At 38.1% G+C, this 20952-nt stretch overlaps 1 protein-coding gene across 6 annotated transcripts in view; it reads right to left on the bottom strand.

Annotated features, from left to right (window-relative positions):
- The window catches only part of NEK10 (NIMA related kinase 10), a 192433-nt gene that overhangs the window by 32959 nt on the left and 138522 nt on the right, over positions 1 to 20952 (bottom strand). For 4 of the 6 annotated variants that reach the window (XM_033133041.1, XM_033133040.1, XM_033133042.1 and 1 more), the window contains 5 exons: positions 18364 to 18547; positions 18183 to 18269; positions 16648 to 16702; positions 8093 to 8130; positions 7853 to 7993 (listed from right to left, as the gene is read on the bottom strand). In XM_033133041.1, coding sequence (XP_032988932.1) covers positions 7853 to 7993; positions 8093 to 8130; positions 16648 to 16702; positions 18183 to 18269; positions 18364 to 18547 — 505 coding nt within the window. The remainder of the gene's footprint in view (positions 1 to 7852; positions 7994 to 8092; positions 8131 to 16647; positions 16703 to 18182; positions 18270 to 18363; positions 18548 to 20952) is intronic. The other 2 variants (XM_033133044.1, XM_033133046.1) reach the window with 1 other exon arrangement.

The following is a 20952-nucleotide window of genomic DNA, read 5'->3' as shown; positions in this document are numbered from 1 at the left end:
ACACTGTATTCCCCCAGTTGACTAAGATATAGTATCAACCTACTGTTTTTCTGAATTCTCTCTGCTAAGAGTCAGAAATGTTTGAACAACAGGAGAAGATAAAGTTTTGGGGCAGAAGCTCCCCACAGAAGTGGAAAATATTTTTCCATTTTGAATGGGGCTAAAACATACATGGGCTTCTCTCTATTGGACCAACTTCCCTGTTGAAAGAAAACAAATTTTTAAGTATGGTGAACAGATTCACTCTCACCTCTTTCCTTTAAGTACATGAAATGAAGTAACTGAACTATAGTTCAAATCTACAGATGTTCAGTAATCAACCCCTATGCCCAGCAGTGTGGAAGGTGCTAGAAGTTAGACAAAGGATGCTGCACTCACAAGAGCTTCATGGGAGGTTCACCCACAGAACCATGGGACGGAGGATAGAGAATTGATGGAAAGGTTTCATTTGAGAAGACCATGAAGAATTAGTAGGTCTTCAATAGGCACAGGACGATTTGGTGTGAGGGACTGTATATTTGATTGGCAGCTTCTGAATAGGAGAAACAGTTCCAGCAAAGTGAGGGCCACCTCTGGAGAACAGCACAGTGTCTAGTTTATCAGGTGTGAAGAACAATAAGAGCTGAAGAGGTAGCCAGGGCCTGTAGATGATGGCAAGGAGCCATAAGAGAGACTATGTCAGGAAGGGTGATCTCATGAGAAGAGGCCTAGAGCTGAAGTCAGAAGGTCGGAATTGGAATAGCCTGTGGGGACTGTGGGAGCAGGAGCTGCAGCTTGGACTCAGTCATGGAGAGGATGACATCCCATGGAAAGGGAGAGGAAAATGAGAGAGAAGATGATGACTGGGGGCGAGGGCAGGAAATCCCTCCCAACACAAACCAACAGGAAGTTCCACAATCAGGCAGAAATTGTTAGAAAGGGCCTACTTCCCCGTAAAGCCACATCCCAGTGGAATTTCCCACAGGATGGCAGGAAACTGCATCAAAGCCTCAGCTCCTTTCACTCCCCTTTCATTTGAACCTTCAGATACAAACTCTATAAAGGCAAAAGAAGCAAGGTTACTTTGAAAGCCTTCTCTCTTGAATTCTGGCTGAGTCACCTTTACATAATGCATCTCACATCCTGTTCAGGTTGTGTGTGTGTGTGTGTGTGTGTGTGTGTGTGTGTGTGTGTGTGTGTTAGGGAGAGCTTCCCCCAGTTCCAAACTTGCTATCTCTTTAGCTATTTCTTCGAAGTATGACCTCAAGGTGCTTAAAGTAGAAGTTCTTAGAAATGACTACACAATATACATGGTGAGATGCTGTGTAGGGAATTCACTGTTGCATTATTTCCCACACTTAGTTCTGATTTCATGAGGCTCCTATTGTCAAGCATGCAATGGAGACTTACATTTCTCTAAGGTGGGGTGGAAGAAAGGAACCAGGGAACGGAGAGAGTACATTCCTGGCCTTTAAAAGCAAAATGCAGAGAGATTCAAAACAACTGTTGCTGAATAAACTCTTCTTCCTGTCCCTCCTGGATAAAATAAAGTTTCTCTGAAGAGGGAGGATGAAGAGAAAATGAGAAGCAAGGAAAATCTCAGAAAAGACTCAAATTCCAGCTCACTTTGGGCAAAGTGTGGGGTTGGAGCAGGCAGGAAGGAAGAGTTGGATGATGGAACTGTCTAAGTTTAGTGATTCAGGAGTGGTAAAGCCGTGTGCCCAGTTGCCATGGGGATCTCTGGGAGGCCGTAGTCATGCAGATGTTCCCTACACCATATAGCACAGGATCAAGTGAGGCTTCCTGGGGTATCAGAGGCAAAGAGTCTCTACTGAAGTCCCAAATCTCCAGGCCTGGAGAGGTGGGGACCAGCAGGCTAACCTTCCTAGACACCTGACAAGGTGAGCTGACAGCACGAGAGAGCTTGTCCTACCGATGTCTTGCCTTCGTTCTAGGGAACACAGCCACTGGTGGAAACATGGACTGGGAACTGGAAAGCAGGTAGGGCTCTGTCATTTCTTTGGATGCCAACGTGGAAGGGTAACCATACTCAATAATCAGATTAGACACCAGCACTGATGGTCTCAAAGCCCCAGGACCATGATGCCAATGAAATCCTCGGAACAAAAATATCACCCAGGGAAGAAGAGAGAGAAGAGCAATCCTTAATTTGACTGACTTTAAGCCTGATATGATAGAGAAATCACCAAACATGGACATTTACCTTTAAGCTAATTGATTATGTTTTCTGATAACTGGAAGGGGGCTCAATATAAAAATTAAGTTCAATGTTGGAAAAATATAGAAAGTTAAATTTTTGTTCCTGAATTTGTGGTCTAAAACTAGCATATGCATTTGGTGTAGTCCATACAGCCTGACATTTCTCCACTGACTTAGTTATTTCTTATGCAATGCTACAATGACTGACCAAGTCATTCTGGCTTCCTGTATTCCTCTTAGAAGGAACTTTTTCTTTTCTTTTCTTCTCTTTTTTTTTTTTTTTTTTTTTTGTATGAAAGTCAACTGTATTGCTGCAGCCCAGAATTATCAGGAATAAGATACTGTGACGTGAAAAACACAGTTTCAGCACTATGGATGCAAAGGTTAACCAATCAAACTAAAAGGAACAGAAACAACAGATGTGATCATCCTCCGTCTCCCCAAATTCAATTACCTGAACAAGATAGGTTTATCCCAATCATGGAAATTAGATAAAACGATCATTGCTTGATTCTCTGATATCATGCTAGAGCATTTTCTAATAACCCCCACTTGACCCTAATCTAATATTTGTGGGTAATGTCCCAGTATATTTAACTAACAATCTACACTGATAAAGGTGCAAGCAGTGTACAGTGTGTAATATTAGTGACTAACCTGCAGAAATTGACATATTGGTATGAGTTCACAGGTCAATCAAGAAGCTAATCACAAAAACTTATGGTAGAAATTTGCCTTGTAGAGATTTCACCAATCTTATAGTTAATTTAGCAATGTTATTTCAGCATTTCTTTCTTGACTAACTATATAGATCCTTGTTCTTTAAATGCTCTTGGAACCAGCTTTTTTATTCTCCATCTGGTTCCATCATTAAAGGGTTAAATAAAACTAAGACCCTTGCTAAAGAATTGTGCTTTTGCACTCCAATATGGTTTTAAAAAGTAGTTACATAAAAATTTTTAATTAACTCACTATCTAAAACATCCCAAATAATCTATGGAATCTGCAGTGAGGAATGTCTATTAAGCATGGATGTGGTCTTGGCTGTGCTGGAGGACAGGCCTAGCTGCACTGGTGGCCCAGCTAGAAAGAAGGCTCTTGCCTCTTTCTCATTAACACTGTCTAGCCTGTCACCATCCTCAAGTCAAATTACTACATGATGACAACTCAAAAGGTAGTTGAATATACTCTGAAACCATGTTTTAAATTTCATTAAAAATAATTAATAATGGCAATTTTGAATTTGAGAGCCTTGCTTTTCACTCAGTTATTTTGAACACTATTCTACCATCATCACCCAAGCCACACTGACCTCCCTTTAGTCCTACCCGGTAGTGGTGTAACTTCCCCCCTCCTTCCATTTAGCATTTCCCCCAGGGCAGAAACCCTCGGGCAGGGTTGGGAGCTGTCATTTAACAACAATTTGCAGTTTGCACTCACTTTGTCTTAGATTAGGACCATCAATAACTTGTGAGTCTGAGTATCTCTTTGGAAAGACAATATCAATCAAAGGATAAACAAATAAAAACAAAAAAGAAGTGTACATCATCTCCAGGAAGCATCCTCCTGGCACCTAGTCCACACGCCCCCAGTGACTCCCTTGGCATGAAGAATTCAGAAGCAAATTATCATCGGTAAAATAAATTTGTGCCTCCCACTCCTTCCTCAGTCTGAAGTCTAACATTAAAATATCATTGTTTCCCCATTCTTTAAGTAGTCATAAGATTACTTATACAGTCATTCTCAATAGCAAGGATAAATAAGGATTTATACAGTGGTGAGTCTGCATCAGTTACACAATAAGTAGTTTTCAAGGGCCTGATCTCAGAGGACATACTCAAGATATATGCAAACTTTACTAAAGATGCTTCTAAGGTGGTTGGGAAATACAGCTAATTATATCCAAATCCCAATAAACAATATAGAAGAGTATATAATTATATGTTAAATTGCATCTATAGACTAGTACGCATATAAATTTTGATTAAACTCCGGCAAGTACATTTTTATATGCTAGAAGAATTGTTATGCCATAAAATGAGAGAATGCATATACTTAAAATCACTTTGGCAACTATAAAATTTAGTATTACGTACTTTATGTTAGTAACTAATTTGAAAGTAAGCTACTGAAAGTTGCTCATAATGAAGCAACTAAAATATTAGCTGTGCTCTATGGCATGTTTGGATGAGACACTGACTATTTAGATGTGACCTTTACGAACAAAGGACAAGTATAAAAATAGATTCCCTGTCATCTAGTAAGAAAATAAAATTAAGAGCCTAGAAGTCATGAAGTGACAATTTCTATTCAAAATGCAGAGCACAAAAATTTCCATACATCAGCTCACAACCTGGGTGTTAGCGACTGGAAAATGAAAAACTAATCAAGGAAAGGAAAAACATCAGTGGCAATCCAGTCAAATTAGGCCATACTCTTAGTTGACATTACATTTGCACTTTAAATATGGGTTTGACTGATACTCTTAAAAATTTACATTTGACCCACATTGATATCCATAATATTAAAATGTACTCTATGTATATGACAAAGAATACATTTCTCGTAATATGTTTTGGTATGACTTTATTTTCACAAATATAGGACACCATTTCCCCTACTTTAACAGGAAAGGACTGTTTTTTATATCAACAGATCCTAGACTTTTTCTTTTTCATTCAAAATATCTTGTTTGATTAATTCATTTGACTCTATAGCCAACAGAACCAAAGAATTATTTTTAAAAATTGAGTTTTCCGAGGCATAGGGTACTTACAACACAATATAATTTTACACAGTAAGTAGATTGTGTATGAAAAGTATTCCTTTTTTAATTTTCTTTTCCTTCTACTGATTATATCAAGATTAAGTTTCAGTGTGAAGCAAGTATGTCGTCACCATTTCTCAAAGATTACCTAATGTTCTTTCATAACAAAGAAAACAGACCACAGGATAAGCAGACAGCAATATCTACTTAGAATTTAACAATGTTGTCTTGCTTAGATTTGCATTTATTTTTACAGATGACATCTATACTCTAGTATAGATGATATCATGTGAAACTCTACTGGCTTCCCATTTGTAGCAATAACATAAACTCCTCTTTAAATAAATTTAAGTTGACAAAGTGAGTCAAATTAAAGAAGCATACATTAGGAGAATGATACAGATGGTACTCAGGTATGGCCAAATTTGTGCAATGGTAATCTACAAGTGACTGAAGTTAGGGAAGTAGAGCTAAAATAATTAACATGTTTAAAATGTTTGTTCATTCATTCGTGCCACATTAATTACTGTTAACATTTTCATCTGTGCAATATAGGAATTCCTAAATTTTCATTTCTGTTGGCAGAGGACTACAGTCTATTATGTAACCTAAAGAATTTGTATAAAATAAATTATTTACACAATCTAGTTAGTATTAAAAGAACAAGAGGACTTTTAATTGTATTAACTTGAAATGGTTCCACAGTTATCTGTTCTACAGGAGTTTGGAGGTGCATTAAATACTGCTGTATCATCACAATATCGACCCAGAAGTCCACATTTTAGAAGTACCACAGAGGCAAGATATTATAATACACCCACCGGGCACTCTAAAATAATAGTTCTCACCCTTTGTTCTGCCATAGCATGTGGAAAATGATATTCACATACTAGATATAGACCTCGGGGCATACCCAGGTTTTGATGAAAATCTCCCGTCCCTGACAATTTTTTCCCCAGCATATTTAGGCAATACAGGGCTGTAGCTGTTGGTTATACGTAATTTCCAGCATGTTCCTTTTTATCCAAGATAAAATTGATTTTATCTAAATCAATTTTTAAATAAATGAAAATATGTTAATATAATCTGATTATTTTTTTTAAATACATCATTTATATGTTTCAGCGCTTTGCCTATTCTGAGTGAGGCATACATAAAGTGTAACTCACAAGTAACCAGACCAACAGTGTCCCATGACACCTTTTTATTCTCTTAGCTAGGATAGAGATACAGAGATCACAAATGGAGTGGAGCATGATTGGCAGGTGAGGGGACCTAAGTGGTGTGGCTGGTACCAATTATTTGTGATTTGATAAAGCAACCAATAGTCCAAACTTAACTGCACCTCTTTAAAAAGTATGACTTTTATAATATGCAGAAAAACAACTTTGCATTAAGATTGAGGAAAATAAAGATTTCTTTTTTTTTTAACTCGAAAATAGAAAGCTACTACATACTGTCATAGGCAGTAACCCAAATTTTCTCATATGCATTAATGTGTTTTATATTATCTCCTTTATGGATAAACTTTAGCATTCACTGATAATAGTTTGAAATGCTATATTATATTCTGTTTTAAATTTTGAAAAATATGAATTAGTGAATTAAAAAAATTGGACAGTATAACAAACTGTGGGTCTAAGAAATACATTACGTGTTAACTGTGCTATAATGTAAATAGTTTGTTTAAAGGTCCAAAGATCTGATCAATTTCACTGGCATAAAGTCAAATCTGAAATTGGGCCAATTCAGCAGGCCCTTTAGGAAAAGGAATTCCTATGATGCATTACAACAGAACTGCGAATTGCTTAGATGTACATACATGTGTGTGTTCCACTCTTGCTGTTACAAAATCAACAATTGCTTTAGCTTTAAGATTATGTTATGAACTTACCTTATGCCACAATAGCAGTAGAATACAGTCAACATGATAGCTTTGGTCATATCAATAACAAAAACCATCTTTTATTTTTGCATCTATGTTGACAGTGTAAATGGCCCCAAAGTGTCAATAACTCATCCAAGGCAAATTTAATAAATGTAGAGGCATGGGCTAATATTACAGTAAATCAATTCATATCATCTTTGTTCACTATATGTGTTAACTCTACAAAAAAAAATGTGAATTAAAGAAGTTAAAGTGAAAACAGCACTAGGTAATAATTCCAAATTAACCAAAGTAGTAAAATAGAACTTTATACTCGAGTCATATTCATACATAAGTTAAAAGCACAATCATTAAATTTCTTCCTGAATTGTCCAGGTTTAACTAATAATTTTACTATTACTGTTGTACTTTGGTCCTCTTTAACAGAAATTAGAAACTAACTAACACATTCTTTTTCCCCAAAAACCATTATTATAAATATTTGTTTTAAAAATCCATAATTTTTATGTTATTAAAGAAACAATGTGATATAACATTGTTTTAGTCAAATACAAATAGAAATAACCATAAAGAACTATTTGTGTTAGAGTAAAGGAGATAGAAAAAAGATATGCTCCAGTCTCTTGTATCATATAGATCTAGAGCTTACATAAACATATGTATACATACGTACATGTATATGTTTTACATGCATGTAAAACATAGTCACTATTTTTCACTAGTAGGTAAGCACTTTAAGCATCAATAGTTCAACTGGTTAACATTCCCACCAAAGTAGAAATGCACATTTTGGAACATCCTATAATATTCCAATCAAATAAGTGAACACAGAAAAGTATTTCGATATCCTTAAATGCCAAACTAATAATTATGGCAGCCAAACAAAACAAAATCCCCCTGCCTCCCGTCCCAAGCATCATTTAGACATTTCAGGCCCAACGATAATCCTGTGTTTGCCCATTGTGTGCTTGACACCAACTTGATCTAATAAGTACTACCATGGTCTTTGAGATTGCGAAGAATCACAGCAGGAAGGCTATGGGACTGCCACCCCATCACTAACTCGGCCTCTAGCTCCTTAATGTGGGCCCTGAGCGTGAGGGGTGGCACTTTCAGAAGCAGGTCAAGAGGCAGCAAAGCTGAAGAAATAAAAGGGGGAAAGATATGAAACTATAACATAAATTGCATTGCATTTCAGGGAGGTGCGCATTATTTCATTGCTGCCAACACCAAATTACCTGGTCGTGGTCTTGATCCTATTCCCCTGGTGAAGTCCCTGAAAACAGAAGTAGGAGCCATTAGAAGGACTGACTCAACTTGGATTCGACCAACACTTACTAAAGCCTACACTCTGCTATGGTTTAGACTATAAAAATAAATAAAGGTTATTTTTCCTCACAACACTCTCAAGAGTTAAATAAAGAAAGAAATAAACATATTTGAACCCAGGGCAGAACTGACATTCCACTGGCCAATAGAAGAAACTTGTCCCATCATACCTGTTAATAAGAATGATTTAAGAGTTTAAATCTTAGGGCCTTGAATGATTTTCTTGTTACACTTAAAATAAAAATACTGATTTTGTATTAAAAAGAAATATATTTCAAATTTTACATATATTATTTTCCGGTGCTTTGTTCCTGCTGTCTTAAAAAAGCTATAAATCTAAAATTAGATGATTTTTGCATTTCAGAGAACTACATTTACCCTAGTTTTCAGTATTATTAAACATCGCTTGTTTGCCCTGCCCTAAAATTCTAGATTTCCTAATCTTTTTGCAAGTTGGTCTCAGTGTCTTCCACCAGTGGAAGTGGCCTAAGAACCCACCAAGGACAGCCATAAATAACCTTCAACCTTGTTCTTTCCACTAAAATTTAGAGACAATTTCTTAATGGTATTATTTTTTGAATAAAATAAGAAATATCTGTACCCTGATAAGTTATAAGAGCCATACTTCAATTTAATGCAATCCAACAAAAATATATACAACAACTACGACATATAAGGCACATGACAGTAATTTGCTGAGTGGGAATGAATAAAGGGATTCAAATATAAATAAACATTGTTGATAATTCTCTTACCACAACCGTTTCATTTTAATTATAGAAATTTTGATACATACATGTAACACATACCTTTTATGAAGCATAACAAAATTGACACTCATTACCTGCCACCTAACGTTAAGTCCCAGAATAATACTGAAATCTTGGCATCCACTGTGAGTTCCTTCCCTATCCTTTCCCATTTCTCCTAACCCCCCACCAACCCAGCCCTCTCTTGATCCCATTATTTTTTCTGTCTCATTCCCAGACCTAGGTTTCCAAACCCTTGAAAAGTAAGTGAAACTCTCCAGCATTACTCGTTAATACACTCTCACCAGCCCTGGGATAACGGACATGTTTAAAGAAAGAAAAGGGATGGCCCCTGACCTCAGAAAGTTGGAAGAGGAGCGTAATCTCAGCAGGGCCTATAGGTGGGCAGGAGGCCTGAGGGCTGAGCTAAGGAGCAGTGCATATGTTCCAGCTCGTCATATCCTTGCACACACACTCTGCCCCAGCGAGTGCAAGTAAATAACCCTGTCCCTTAGTCTTCCAGACAAGTTCAGCACTGTTCAATAGAAATATAATGCAAACCACAAACATAAGTTTAAATTTTCTGGTAGCCACATTTAAATAGTAGAAATAAAAAAGTGAAATTAATTTTAAAAATATATTTTATTTAATCAAATATATCCAAAATAGTATCATTTCAACACTTACTAAAAAGAAAAATTCATATTTTACATTCAGTTTTGCATTTAAATTAATACTAATATGAAATTTAAAATTCAGTTCCTCAGTCACACTAGCTACATTTCAATTGCTCAAGACTCACACGTGGCCAATGGCCTCCATATTCGACAGTGCTTTCCAGACCCTTCCTTAGAAGGTGCTGGTCATTGTCTTCATAAACATTCTGGCTGAGGCTAACAGTCATACCATATAGCTGCACCCCACAATACCCCACTATCTTAAAAGTTGAATGAAAATGTGACTGGGGAATGTCTTTCAAAGTTTGTGGGAGCTCTTGCTAGCTGATAACGGTTCACATTCCGAGTTAACTAGATGACTATTCCAGTTGTCCTGAAGAACACCAAACTTCAAATATTTTTACTTATTAAAAATGTGCTGGTGGTTTATGTGAAAGAGACCACCCTGACGATGCTGACTTGTTGCCAGCTTTGCCACTCCTTTATATAACTCTACATGCTTCTTTAATAAGCTTTAGGGGATCTTTAAAAATAAATTTGTTTATTCAACAAATATTCATTAAGTACGCACTACGTATAGACACTGTGCTTGACTCAAGATGGGCTGGTGAAAAGAAACAGTCCCTACAGTCCTGGACCTTACAAGGCTAACTAAGGGTAGCAGAAAAACAGTTAATTTCTCTGGAAATTATATCATGGATCCCAAGAAAACATAGTCAGTTGAAATTTCGAAATAGAACAGACTCATTGTAACTAGCAGGGACAGCTTTTAATTATACAATTGTTGGGTCCACAGATGGACAAAAGATTGAAATTACACAGAGCCTGAGGGAAGTCTGCCTCTAGAATGAACCAGATTGAATGTTTACGTCCACTGTGGCTGCAGAGGATGGTTTCCCGTGATGGCACAAGCTATAAAATAGAAATGGTTTAACACGAAGAAAGCATTCCAGAAATGTGTTATGGTGAAAAGGCTTAACATAATGATTCTTGTGTCCTCTAAAAGATCGGAAATGGGCATTGACCAACAGCCATTCAGGCTGATGAAACGGAATCTCAGAGAAATGGAGGTTTCAAAGGATTCTCAAAGGTCATCACTTCCCACTCTCTTCAGATCTGGTGTGACTTCATCCAGAATTCATAAGCCAAAACAGAAGGTGAAGCACTGAAAACGAATGTTAGCCGACTACTTCCACCCCAAACCACTATAGGTAAGGTAGACATTGGAGGTTGCATTGGCTTTGTAATTTTTAAAATCAACTTCTCACTGAATTAACTCAAGCCCAGTGTAAATTATTTGGATAATTATTTTGTCAGAAGAGTTCTGGCCTTAAAGGAAATGGAGTTCTAGAATTTTATATCTCACAAAAGTCTTTTAAATATATCTCTGAACCAAGAAAATATTTCCAGTCACTGTAACTGTATCGCATGATTTAATTCAATTGTGAAAAGTAGTCAATGTGATTTGATGCCGATTAAAAGAAGGAGATGTGTAACCTTATGAAATGAGAGGTTTGACTTGCAATATTGAGGTACTGCTTTCTGTGTCTAATGCTAACTAGGATTTTACTGCTTAAAATCCTCCTTCAGGTGATGACATTCATAAACATGTCCTATGCACATAAGCGACAGTATGTTGGGTTGAGTTCTCCTGTTTCCTAAGAGCTTTTCATCTATCTACAGTGTTAATGGAATGGGAAAGTGGTATAGTGCTTCTGTGGCTCTCCACTCATACTCTAATAATAGCTAGAAATAAATGGGAAGTAAGCCAGGAAACTTTAGAACTGTCACAGACAAGAAATAACATGGTCTTACTGACAAAAACTTCAGATTGCTTGATTCACAGAGAAGCTGGGTTTATTCTGGCAAAGTAGTGATCAAGCAGTATTTATTCAATTTAAGTAAAACTACATATGGTCTTTCTGACCACATGTATGATACAGGATGGTCACAAACATCCACAGTCATCTTTATATACAAAGACTAGAGTCAGGTGCACAACCCTGAGTACAACTACAAATACGCTGATTTATCAAAGAAGTTGCGAACCACAGGTATCCCTGATGTGGAAAACATCATTGTCTTAAACCAGCCTGCCAAATATGCCCTGTTGCCTTAGCAACAGGACACAAGTGCGTATGGCGAAATCTTGTTGCCTGAGCAACGGAATCTTAAAAAAAGGGAGGGGGTATATACATATACATATATATATATATATATATATATATAGAGAGAGAGAGAGAGAGAGAGAGAGAGAGAGAGAGTGACTTTAAAACCCACATAGGAACTGGTAAAAATCAGCCCATTCTTAATTCTGTCCTAGCAAGTAGTAATAGAGGCAGGAGATTTTAGATCACTTAGATCATTGAAAATGATTAAAGTTGGACATTTCAAAGAAAGTCCTAATTGTTGAATTTTTAATTGCCTTTATCTTGGCACAGACATTAACCCAGCTTTTGGCTAATTCTCTTAATGTGCACAAAACATCAAAGAAACATTAACAATAAGGATATTTACTTTATATGATTATTTCAAAGTATATGATATTTTGTGAGACTTTGATTGGGAAAAGTGAATTCCACTCTCCTTCTCATTCCTTATGATTTCAGGGATGCACACATCAAAATAGAAGATGATTTCCACAAATACCATCATTCATTTCACCCCTGTCAACAGACACGTGGGGTTCAAATGTCTCACACTGGGAATGTAAAGATGATACAACCACTCCAGTAAACAGTTCGGCAGTTTCTTAAAAAGGTAAGCATAAACCTACCATACAATCCAACCATTTCACTTCTAAGTATTTACCCAAAATAACAAAACGTACGTGCCCATATACAGACAGAAATGTTCACCGAAGCTTTATTTGTAATAGCCAAATACTGGAATTCAAGTGTCTATTAATAGATGAATGGCTAAATAAACAGTGGTCTATCCCTAGGATGGAATACTACTTAACAATAAAAAGGAATGAACTACTGATGCACAAAATAACATAGACAAATCTCGTAATAATTATGCTGACTGAAAAAAGTCAGACAAATAAGAGTACATATTTCCATTTATATAAAATTGCAAAACACAAACAATTCTATAGTCTGGCAAGCAGATCAATGATTGCCTGGGTTGGGGAGTCAGGAGCAGGAGCGAGAAGCACAAATGGGCACTTTTAGGTGGATATGTTCACTTTCTTAATTGTGAGATTTACGGGGATATGCATACTCAAAACTTACAACTTGCACACTTTAAATACGTGCAATTTATTTTGTGCGAATTACAGCTCATTGAAGCTGTTAAAATAACTTCTCACATTCTCATTCAAGAAAAGTTATTCAACATAGATCATCACATGATCTGTGTGCATTCATTAAAAGCAGTACATAAAAAATACACCATTAATTTTCTCCTGCCTTTTGTTACTTACTAGATGGAAGTGAAATGCAGTCAAATCTAGTTATCTCATGGCTCTCCATCTTCAGGAGAGCTAACTACGTAGTCAGCCCTCAACAGAGTATGAGTGGTTGTAGTTAAAGCAGCTACTGCGTGACGACTCAGATTGCTAAACAGCTGTAGGAGTATCCCAAGTGGCACTCCTTTTTATGACTCTCCAGTAACATGCAAAGGATGAAGATGTAAAATGAAATCTCTATGCTATAAACCAAAGACTTAACTAAAAGCAAAGTATGCTAAGCAAGTATACTCATAGCATGAATGGCCTGTTTATTGCTAGGAAATGGGGGTTCCCTGGAAGCTCCCCACAGTCTGTTTCACCTCCATGTTTTCTGGGGGTCCAGGAGAGCCCTGGGAATGACTGCCATGTGGTATCCTGGTGCCTGGAGAATTGAGAATGGGCATGTGATAATTCACCTCTGCTTCACGAATGGCTACCTTTCCAGAAGTCAAGGAAGGGGGGTGGGGGCTCTCGCCACTCATCTGGTTTCTGAGCTATGAATTTGGCTTCCAGGACTTTTCGTGGTCTGGAGGTGGAGGGCTGAGATCCGGGGAAGAATTTGGCAAGAAAGGGGGCCCAAAGGACTTATTTGCCAGCTTCACGTGACTTCTGCTGAATCGTACATAGAAAGAACATGGACTTCTAAGAGCTGGGGACTGGTTCTCTCCTGGTTTGCCTTTAATTATATTCCTGAAGAAGAGCTGTATTATTTGATGACGATGGCTTAGACCAACAGGGTGCCTCCCACCTCTAATGTCATGTGACCTCTCTCCAGCCTGGAGACTTCAGTACTTCTCTAAGAAGGCAGGGGCGGCCCTTCATAGTTTCGTTCGCTTATGTTTTATCCATTTGCCTGGCCTATTTGCCCAAGAAAAATCTATCTCAGGTTATTAAGGAGGTAACTTGGTTCTACAGCAGGCAATTGGCTTAACTCTAGCCCCTGATATCTTAGGTGACCAAAGCTGAGAGTTTATGCTTTAACTTTCTCTGTATACTATTTAGCCAGGGCCAACTCTAAATTCTAGCCTCTAGAAGCTGTGCTCTGGTCAAGTATGCATGCACTGCTCTGTGGTTTCTCCTCATTGGGACCAACTTGTTTTAGGAGCCAATGATGGTCTCACTGTAACTGTTTGACCATTTAATACATGACACAGAATAGCCAAAAATCTCTACAAGCTTGATTTTCAATTTATTTTTATTCTATTTTGTAGCTGTGCCATCTTCTTTTAGATTCTAACTTCTCATTTAGCTTCTAATTATTTTGCAGGAGGGGTTTACTTTCACATTTATAAACCAAGAAACCCAGGAAAATCCTAAGTAAATTAGATTGCAAATAACTTTAGCCTTATTTAATGCCTTTTAAAAAATCAGAAATACATATTAGAGTTGTCTCCTTTTAATTCAGAGAAGCTCTGGGGATTAGCTGGAAGTAAAAAAGTTATTTTCTCTCATATTTGGCATGAATCATAGGCTGTCTTCTGTCATTTATTTCCTTCTCAAGTCTGCCCTTATCTCCCCGTTACACAGTGAGTCCTTTGAGAGAAAAGAGCTTGTCTTAAACCAACCTGTCTCCCCCGATGGCATATCCCACTATATCACACACAGCACAGCTCTGCAAATGTTATTTGAAGTCTGGTCCTAGTCACCTATTCACCTATGTATGTGTCTTTTAACTCATCAACTGTAGCTACCTACCTGACCCCCTCAGGATTTTGCCAGTCAGGTACTTCATTCTGAAATTCATTTCCGTTACGCAGTTCCCAGCACCCTCAAACCCAGGAGTGGACAGTAGTTCCATTTGGACAGCCCAGCTCACCTGCTCACTACAGCAAGGGCTCCCTGACAGACTAGAAGGGTCTGTCAATCAAGGAGCTCAGCTCTCCCCCCAGCAGTAACTAGGACCCTCATCTAAATCAGGCCAATTTGACTCTCTCTTGCAAGACACTGAATCCTAAGAATGGTGACACAGAGAAAACAGCATTTAGCCTAGTATCAGTGCCTTTACAAGTCTGCCAGGAGTGCCTCCTCCACAGACATCAGGGGCTGACCTGGCTCTTATCCATTCTTAGGCTTGACTCTCTGGGTGCCTGTGTGAGCCCCCCAAAGCCTTCTAATGAACCCGCTGTTGCTTAAGTCGGCCAGGGAGTTTCTTTTGCTCGCATTTGAAATGTCCGACTGACAAAGCACAGCCGCAGCCTTAGCTCTGCGTCACATGCACACATTCACCCCACAGGCAGGGTCCTGCACCACCAGGCTGCTGACGGGCACCGCCACTTAACGGGCAGTCCCAGCCTCACCTGGGGCCTCAGCCCTCAGCGCTTGGGCAGTCCTCCTGCCTGCTTCTGCTCAGCTCCGCGCCCATCTCTCGATTGGTTTTTCCTACATGATCACACTCCTCAAATCTAGACCACCTTCTCAGCAGTGGCTTTGAACATCACGTAATGAACAGAAACCACCAAGTATAATCTTCTGTAATATTCCTTTTCTTTGATTTTTCTAGCTTACTTTTATCTTTGCCTCCTTTTCTTCAGACACAGAGAAAGGGTTGTCCCTTCACCTTTCCCAGGCCCACCCTCTGGTTCCAATCGACTTGGTGACTGTGCACCATCAGTTCTCCTTCCCTCCTCAATGTCTCCTTTCCATTGGTTGCTTCTGCCCAGTCCCTATCAGCCTGCAGTCATCTATGTTCTAGAAGGCCCTTTCCCATCAAGCATTCCCCACCAGCTAACTGTCCCAGCTCCCTCCTCGCTTTCTTCACTTGCTCTTCTAAAACCACCACAGTTAGGCTTCTGCTCACAACAGCCTCACCCAATGACACGGAAACTGTTCTCATGAAGGTCACCAGGAACTTGCGGAAGGTCAAGTTGAATAGTTTCATTTTAGTCCGTAGCCCAGGAAATAACTGTTGCAGACACTGTTAGTTGTCCCAAAATAACAATTTCTCAAGTTGAATAGTTTCATTTTAGTCCGTAGCCCAGGAAATAACTGTTGCAGACACTGTTAGTTGTCCCAAAATAACAATTTCTTCTTCCTTTTAAAACAGAATCCCCCAAAACATACTCATCTTCCCTTGCAGCTAGATGTGGTCACATGACTAAGTTCTGGCCCATAGTATATGAACAGAAGGGATGAGCACAATATCTGAGTCATGTCCTAAAAAAAGGGGTGTGGGTGGTCTCTACTTCCCCTTTCTACTTCCTGCTGGCTGCGATGTGGATGTGATATGGTCCACATTTGTCACAACTGCCATGAGGATAAAACCTATACCCTGGGGATGTAAAGAAACAAGGTATGAGGAGCCAGGACTCCATATGATCTCATGAAGCACAACTGGCTTACCTCCACCCCTGAGCTCAGAAAGACTAACTGATTGGCTGAAGATCACAAAGGTAGACTGGAACGCTGGTCCCAGCGTGGTACTCTTCCCAGTATGCTGCATGGTAAACTACAATTAGTTCTGGGAAGGTGGGTTCCAGTAGCCTCTATTACCACATGGTAACTTCTGGTTATCAGGTTTCAATTTAGTCATCAGTAACTCAACTCTGCAATCTGAAAATATTTCTAGAAGCTCAACGTGCACATACCTTGTTTGGGATTGTCTTTCTCCTCCTGAAGCACTAAAACTTCTCTTTAAAATTCCTAAAACAAGAAAATAAAAATAACTTCACCTTTTCCCACTGTAAATCTTTTATTTATTCATTCATTCATTCGTTTGTTTGTTTAAAAAATGTTGCATTCTACTATCTGAGCAATTGTATGTACTGTAAAGACTGCCTTCATTTGTGAAAGCATCGGCTAAACTATAATGTTGCAAAGTACCAGTTACTTGACAGGTTTGTCTAAGGGTCTTCTTCCAAAGAAAAGGTGCTAAGCAAAGAAACTCCTTATTATTAACAGCTAACAAAAGAACAATAAAATATCTATGTCATAATCATCCGAAAGCCGTTGCCAAGCCAGTTACAGTTACCACATGCAAATTTAAGGGTCCAACTTTTCCTTCCCCATTTCCTCACTGACCTTCCCCGCCACTATTACCGGAGATCATAATCCTGAGCTCATCTCAAAATAGTCAGTAATTAACTGCTGCACATGTTTATATGAATATTTTTACTGTATAATTTTTATGTTTTCCCAATCACAAATCAAGACATTTTATCCATCAGCTGGAATTTAAAGAGAAAACAGAGCAGAGTGTTGAAAATTGGGATTGTCCCAGAAAATCTGGAACATTCAGTTACCATTTTGATGGACCGATTAAGTTAGGAAAATGACAAAAAAAAAAAAAAAATGAAGCCAAATCCTTAGAGTTCTACTTTTATATTTAGGGAGGCTATTTTAAACCTTCTTTTTTGAAATAGTCATTGGTGAGAAGTCATTTTCATAGTATAGTCATTGGTAAGAAAGAATTCTTTACACTTAATTTAAGTCAGAGCATTTTTATCTATCCTATTTAATAGTCTATCAACTTACTCTTTTAAAAGAGTCATTATTTTCTATTATGACTTCTCTTTTCTTTCAGTTTCAGATTTGTTGAGTAAATTGAATCCTATATTTCCTTATAATCTTTATATTTTATCTAAACATTTCTTTTCTTTTCCATACCTCAGTATGACTATTTCCTTTACTGTTTCAAAATAAGAGTCAAGAATAACATATGGACTGAATTTATATATTATATTTTTTCATAGTTCTAAGCAATTATTTACTTTACTTTAGTGTTTTAAGAATAATATATCGCTCTATATTAATGTAAATAATATACCAACACTGATTTCTTCTCCAGGTTTCTACCCTTAATCAACAAATTCATAAAAGGTCACTTCCATGATTCTTGTGGTTATTTAGTGTGTCTCTAAATTAGGTATCTCCACTCTCCAGTTAGAATTTGCATTTGCTGGTAGAAATAATGTAATTATTCATTGGACAGCTGAGGCAACAGAAAACTACAGTGCTGGTTGGCTTTTGGGTTCTGGCAGAGTGACAGACACACCTGTCCTAATTAGCATTGCACCTGGAGACAAACCACTGGGTTCTGTATATAATGACACTTACTTGACTCCCAAGTATGATTCTCAAATTACTACCTGCTGGAATTCACAAACTGGTAAAGAAAGCTTACTGAATGTAGATTCTTTCAAAGTGCTTGAACTGGAGCTGCAGGAGTTATCTGAAACGTCCAATTCATCGTCTAGCTCTGAATACATATCTGCACATTAATAAAGAAAATGAAAATCAAATGAATCTTAAAAGAAGAAGGAGTCAAGAGTTCATTCATGCTGCCACCTTTTCACTAGAAATACCTTTCTCAATATTTTCCAAGTTGAAGTTATCATCTGACAGGATTTCTTCGCAGGTCCTGTCTTCTTCTTTACCTGTGGGGGCTTGGAAACCTTCAGGGGGCAGATCTGCGCTTTCGGACAGTTCACTTTTCAGGCTGGCTGCCCCACTGCTGCTGCTACTCAAACTTGCTTTCTCAAAGGTTTCCTGAAAGAGAATTTCAATTTTTTAAGCCCCTTCTTTCCTTCCTTCTGCAGGATCCACCGTTCATTAGAACACATATTAAAATGCTTAAAATAGCATTACATGTGTGCTGAAGTCGCCTTAGTAGTTCCACCTATACCTAGGCTATAGACTCCGTTCACTGCGCAACAACAAAAAGATCGCAAGTTACCATTGGACAAAAAAGAATGGATGTGGCAAGATGCTCAGTAACAAAGGTCTATGCAATCAGGTGAAAAAAATGTAGCACTAAGGAATACATATAGAGGGTGCCAAAAAAAATGTATACACATTTTCAGAAAGGAAAACTGTATTAAAATTGTAATACTCAATATATACCAATAACAAAAGATGAATACAAGTCACGTTTGACTTCTGCAATGACAAGAGGTGCTCAAAGTGGTTCCCATCAGCGTCCAGACACTTCTGATTATAGCGAACTACTGCTTGAGCAACGTTGACCAAAGTGTCCACTTGTACGCATTTGTTGGCACCCCTGGTATATTATCAATTAAATTGAAATTTCCCTACATTAAGCTATTTTAAAAATATTTGCTATGAAATCTTCTCAGTACCACAGTGAATAAGTAAAGCTTAGTTTCTCAAAGCTCAAGGGAATTTGGTATCAGACACAGCCAGGTCATGGAAAGAGAGAGATGAGGTCTCCTAAGAAATGAAGAGCTGCAGCTAAGAGGGGTTTCCAACCACTTAGGACCCCACGCCCCTGACTGGCATCTGGACTCTCCACAGAGCTAGCCACAGGCTCCTCCAGGCTCTGCTAAACTGCTGTGGACATTTTTTTTATGATAGCGCCAGATTACCCTCTGACCACGTGAGTCCACATTTCCCTAAACAGTATTATTAGAAACTGCAAGATTATGTCCGAAGTTTCAATAAAATAAAGGGGGAAAAGATCACTCTCATTAAATGCTGCAACTTTTTATTTTGCTAAGAAAAAGACAGAGGGGAAGGAACTACATATGATTCAGCAGAGAAGTATCCCTTGTTTCTTTACTCAAGTAATTCTCAGTACCTAACACGTTTATTACATGGGACAGTTTGCAGCAAGTGTGCAAAACCTCCTTAGGCTGTGGGGCTAAACAGTGTTGAGAAACCTAAGTTATAGACCAAGGAGATGAAAAGACAAAGGAAGAACGGCCATAAAAAAGCAAAGGATAACAGCTGGAGAACATGCAAAGAAAGCACAAGCGTGCATTTACTGAAAGGGAAAAACATCCACTCACGAAGTGTGCCAGAGATTGTTTAGTCACAAGTCACCTACCTCTTCTTAACTAAAAGGCTCCAATGATGAATGATGTTTGCCAAAGAGACAGGTTAATTTTTTTTTTTTTTCAGATGGTTTTTCCTAAAATTAAAGTGACACCCACAGCTTCAAGGAGCACGTTCCTAAAACTCCATGGTGGTAAAATTTGCAGATGAAAACAATCTAAGACCTTATGAATGACTGCAGTGAGAAGTACACCTCGAAAGCTTTCATTGTTTATGCTCACTATAAACAAGGCAAAAATGCAAAGACTACCAAAGACATTTTGTGCATTGTAAAAGAACTTCTGTTATCTCTTTTTCCTGAAAATTGTTTCATTGTTCCTTTCTCAAAATTTCACCAAGAGGCTTGGAGATATTTGTTGCTCCATTGAAGCAAACAGGAAGTTGAAGGAACATTTTAATTTTTTCGGTCTAGTTCCCCATCCAGTATTCAAAGTCTTCCTGCTTTTGTGACTCAGAATTATTCATTCCTGCTTTTTGGGTCTGCTAAGTTAGAAACTGAAATGAGAAATGCTTTAGATACACTTTGGCAAAGCTGAATGTGTGCTTCTCAAAACATTTTCCAGTGCCTAAGGCTCGTAAGGGACTTCCAATGCCAGTCTCAGTTCTTCCCAAGCCCAGCCCCTGATACCAAACCCAGGAGCTCCTTGTAAGGCTCAAAACTTTCCTAGAAAATCCATTCAACCTCTTCCAGGCCCTCCTCCTTCTCCTGTCCCAGCCCACAGATCCTTCTTCCTCCAACTATACTTAAGTGACGTCATTAGAAATTTGCATAGAAATTAACATTCAAATTAAGGTTTTCTCCTCCTTGTAACTTTTTAATTCTAAATAAATCGTCTCCTGCCCTATTATAAACATCACAACTGCCATTTACAAATCTGTAAGGACTATACACCCAAGACATGTCAAAGCTATCAATGTTGAGAAAGACAAGAGATCATTTTTGAGTAGAGAAAATTTTTTATTGTGTTGAGGCAGTTAGATGCCGGAATTCATGTATCTCTAAAACTAGCAAAACTTCAACAAAGGCTTTGTTTCTCTTAAGAACAGGCATCGATAAGACATCAGAGGAACATTATTCTTTGAATAAATGCAGAGTAGGG

The sequence above is a fragment of the Rhinolophus ferrumequinum genome, chromosome 17, assembly GCF_004115265.2.
Source record: "Rhinolophus ferrumequinum isolate MPI-CBG mRhiFer1 chromosome 17, mRhiFer1_v1.p, whole genome shotgun sequence".
Lineage (NCBI taxonomy): Eukaryota > Metazoa > Chordata > Mammalia > Chiroptera > Rhinolophidae > Rhinolophus > Rhinolophus ferrumequinum.
The sequence above is the reverse complement of the archived record's forward strand: the minus strand, read 5'-3'. Positions and strand labels throughout refer to the sequence as shown.